Genomic DNA, 4,180 nt, shown 5'->3' on the forward strand with positions numbered 1-4,180 from the left:
ACCTTTGACCCTTGTACCCCCCCTAAATTTGTCATCCTGAGTTCCTTTCACGATCCCCCCCGACGTCCCGAATATCGTGACCGTACGTCGAGCGGTTAAGATTTGTGCCCAACTGTTGACGAACAGACGGACGGACGCACGCACGCACAATCATGCGATTCTACCAGCTGCATCTGACTACGTCAGATGGGCTAAAAATTAATAAAATTTCGCATAAAAGCTCGAATGTATCCTTATACTCTGCATGGCACCATGAGAAATAGACTTAAGTACACAAAAGTTCACTAATGCCTATAAATACATGGAAATAATGGTACATTCTGGTTCACTTCAATCTTACAATAAAATGCTCACTGGCGACTTATTAACAGGTTACTTAGGAAAACGTTTCTTCTATGGGGAGGGTATTCTGAAATTTGTCCTCACATGTGCCCCATATATGTATTTGTCCAGCATCTGTCCACCCAATGTCTGGCCTCCGATGTCCCATACTTGTAGTGCCACATGAACATTCCCTAGACAGAAGCAAAGACAAGACCATTGGAAATCTTAATGATAAAAAACCTCAGTCCAACGCATGAGAAAACAAGAGAAGGCACGGAAATATTTGCCTTCTCAGAATAAAAACACTGTTTTTTCCTAATTTTTTCTACTTTATACGTGTGGACGGACCGATGGATGAATGGATGGATGGATGGATAAATGAATGGAGGGTTCGTTTGATGGATGAATGGATGGCTGGATGGATTGATGGCTGGATGGATGGATGGATGGATGGATGGATGGATGAATGGATGGATGGATGGATGGATGGATGGATGGATGGATGGATGGATGGATGGATGGATGGATGGATGGATGGATGGATGGATGGATGGATGGATGGATGGATGGATGGATGGATGGATGGATGGATGGATGGATGGATGGATGGATGGATGGATGGATGGATGGATGGGTGGGTAGATGGGCGGATGGATGGGTGAATGGATATAGCCATTTTGACATGTTAGCTCTACCATGTGAAGAATTTATACAGATGATCATTTCAAGATCAGCATCCATGCATGCATAGAAGTTTTTGTCAGTGTAAGCTAATTACCTGGCACGATGATTCGCCTGAGGAAGAAATCTAGCCCAATTGTTTGCTTGTACTCCCTCCCAAACTGCTCCTGTGTGTAGCGGGTAGCGATGGACGTCTGTAAACGTGCACCACAAATAAGTTTTCATCTAATGAGGAAAGACTGTAGTAGCCTTATGTGGCCCGTAATAATGCCCATGGCGTAGATACATCATTGCTTCCACGTAAAATGTTGACACAGATTTGAGAGCTTCATGTGACGTTTTGGAAGCCTTATAATATGGGTTATTTCCACAAAAAGAGACAAATAATGTTAAGGACATAATTCAGTGTTCTGTCACATTTTTAAAACAAGTGACAAGTTAATTAAATTGTCTATCCTGTTATCATGTAAAATTCAATATCAGTAATTTTGACACGTGTAAATCGTATGAAGGTACCAAGAAGATTTGAGATATATATATGACCAGTACTGGTGCGTGGCAAGTTCAACCATGCATTGGATAGGTGGTTTACTTCATCTTTGGTTTATAGCTTGCATGTGTCAAAATAAAGACGATGTTATAATAAAGAGATGTGCAAGTTGTCGGTAGCATTTTGGAATTTTCTCGTGACTTCAAATTATTTATATTACTAGTATCTATGCTCTGGGTGTCTAACTTAGACAAAAGAAGGGTATACACTATCAACAATTTAATGGATTTAGAAACTATGAATATGATAATGACGATCAAGCCCTGTGAATTTAACATTTTTCAATGGAAATTGGATGAATTTGTTTCCTTTACAAGGCACCATTCACTTCGCGCCCTCTCTATGTATTGGGTTACACATTTTCTGAATTGAGATTAGACATTAATATCTTTCCAACACTTTCCCGGTTACTAACGCTCATAGGGTCTATGTCTGCCAGGGTACTGCCGGAACGTACCCTGGGTACGGTCCGGTATACCGGAACGTACCCTGGTCACTATTTGATATGGTTAGGGTTAGGATTAGGGTTAGGGTTAGGGTTAGGGAGTAGGCGTAGGCGACTCCCTAGACTCGTTAGTGGAGTAGCGGCATATTAGATAGTACGAGGGCACGTTCCGGTATACCGGACCGTACCCAGGGTACGTTCCGGCAGTACCCCGGGGGACATAGACCCTCTCAGCATTAGTCATTACTAACCGAGCCATTTCTGAAAGGGTAAGACTAATCCCCGGGCACTCTGTGAGGGTGAGACCACAGTGTAGGGGTGGTCGGGTAGGGTAGGCCTAACTCTAACGCTAACCCTAACCATAATCCTAAACCTAACCCTAATCCTAACCATACCCTACCCGACCACCCCTACATTGTGGGCTCGCCCTCACAGAGTGCCCGGGGATTAGTCTTTTCCTTTCTGAAAGCAGACCATCGTTGTTTCCGAAACACTAACTCTAATTTGAATAATCAGTCCAGTTTTCTGCTATAAATTTCAAGTGTTAAATGCAGTCATCGTTGAGAAATCCTTTTTTTAACACAATTTCCTGAAGTTAGTTTACAATATTATTAGTTACTAGCTCTACTCTAGTGACTAGTGACGACTGACGACTGACCGTCTGACGTAGTGTGGAGAGATATTAAGCCCAATACTATTTAATATGTTCGTAAATGACATCCCGAACTCCCTTAAAAATGGGGTATATCCTAAAATTATGTCAGAACCAATCAAATGTCTCATGTATGCTGATGACCTCGTACTATTCAGCGAAACTGAAACGGGCCTCCAGAAACACACACACGCGCTCACGCACACACGTCGCACACGCACACACGTCACACACACGCGCTCACGCACACACGCACACACGTCACACACACGCGTTCACGCACACACGTCGCACACGCACACACGTCGCACACGCACACATGTCGCACACACGCACACACGTCGCACACACGCGTTCACGCACACACATCACACACACGTCACACACGCGCTCACGCACACACGCGCCTACGCACACACGTCACACACATGCGCTCACGCACACACGTCGCACACACGTCACACACATGCGCTCACGCACACATGCGCTCACGTACACACGCGTTCACGCACACACGCACACGCGCGCTCACGCACACACGTCGCACACACGCGCTCACGCACACACGTGCTCACGCACACACGTCGCACACACGCACTCACGCACACACGTCGCACACACGCGGTCACGCACACACGTCGCATACGCACATATGTCGCACACACGCGCTCACGCACCCACGTCGCACACACGCGCTCACGCACCCACGTTGCACACACGCGCTCACGCACCCACGTCGCACACACGCGCTCACGCACCCACGTCGCACACACGCGCTCACGCACACACGTCGCACACACACACATGGGCTCAAGCACACACATCACACACACGCGCTCAGCACACATGCGCTCACGCACACACGCGCTCACGCACACACGCGCTCACACATACACGTCGCACATACGCGCTCACGCACACACGTCGCACACACGCGCTCACGCACACACGTCGCACACACGGCGCACACACACACGTCACACACATGCGCTCTCACACACGCGCTCACTCACACACGTCGCACACGCACACATGTCGCGCACACGCACACATGTCGCACACACGCGCGCGCTCACGCACACACGTCTACGGCTACGGGTACCAGTCTAGCTTGCTGCCAGCCGCAGTAGACGATCGATAAACCGTGCGCCTGCATGTACACATGCCTGTGGTAGATTACGAATGCTGCACGTGAACTCGGAAAAAAACGGAAAACGTGGAAACAATTCTGGGATCGAGGAAAAAGCAGAAATGCGCGGAAACGCGGAAAATTTTCATGCCTGCATCATTGATTAAAGGGCCACAGCGAACTACACATGTACGCAGGCAATCAAAACGCTCTGAAAGTACAGATGCATCGGCATATGGAGAAACAAGCATGTACAGAGGTGGCACCTAGTGTTAGCCATCAAATAAAAATGAAAATAAACAAAAGCCGCAGAGCGTCTGGGCTCATCTAACGTCTACTGCGGTGACTCTGTGGTGGAGTGGTGGGATTCTAGTAAACCCTGTTAGTCCCAAATGTGTT

The 4,180-nt window shown here is 47.3% G+C and overlaps 1 protein-coding gene across 1 annotated transcript in view; it reads right to left on the reverse strand.

Moving 5' to 3' along the window:
- LOC106809523 (ras-related protein Rab-28-like) overlaps nucleotides 1-2,682 on the reverse strand; it is a gene marked incomplete at its 5' end in the record, with an annotated part of 12,790 nt that extends 10,108 nt beyond the window's left edge. Inside the window, 3 exons of the mRNA XM_014812619.1 lie at nucleotides 427-515; nucleotides 1,103-1,199; nucleotides 2,659-2,682. Coding sequence (XP_014668105.1) covers nucleotides 427-515; nucleotides 1,103-1,199; nucleotides 2,659-2,682 — 210 coding nt within the window. The remainder of the gene's footprint in view (nucleotides 1-426; nucleotides 516-1,102; nucleotides 1,200-2,658) is intronic.
- Between the last annotated feature and the right edge of the window lie 1,498 nt (nucleotides 2,683-4,180).

The sequence above is a fragment of the Priapulus caudatus genome, unplaced genomic scaffold, assembly GCF_000485595.1.
Source record: "Priapulus caudatus unplaced genomic scaffold, Priapulus_caudatus-5.0.1 Scaffold361, whole genome shotgun sequence".
Lineage (NCBI taxonomy): Eukaryota > Metazoa > Priapulida > Priapulimorpha > Priapulimorphida > Priapulidae > Priapulus > Priapulus caudatus.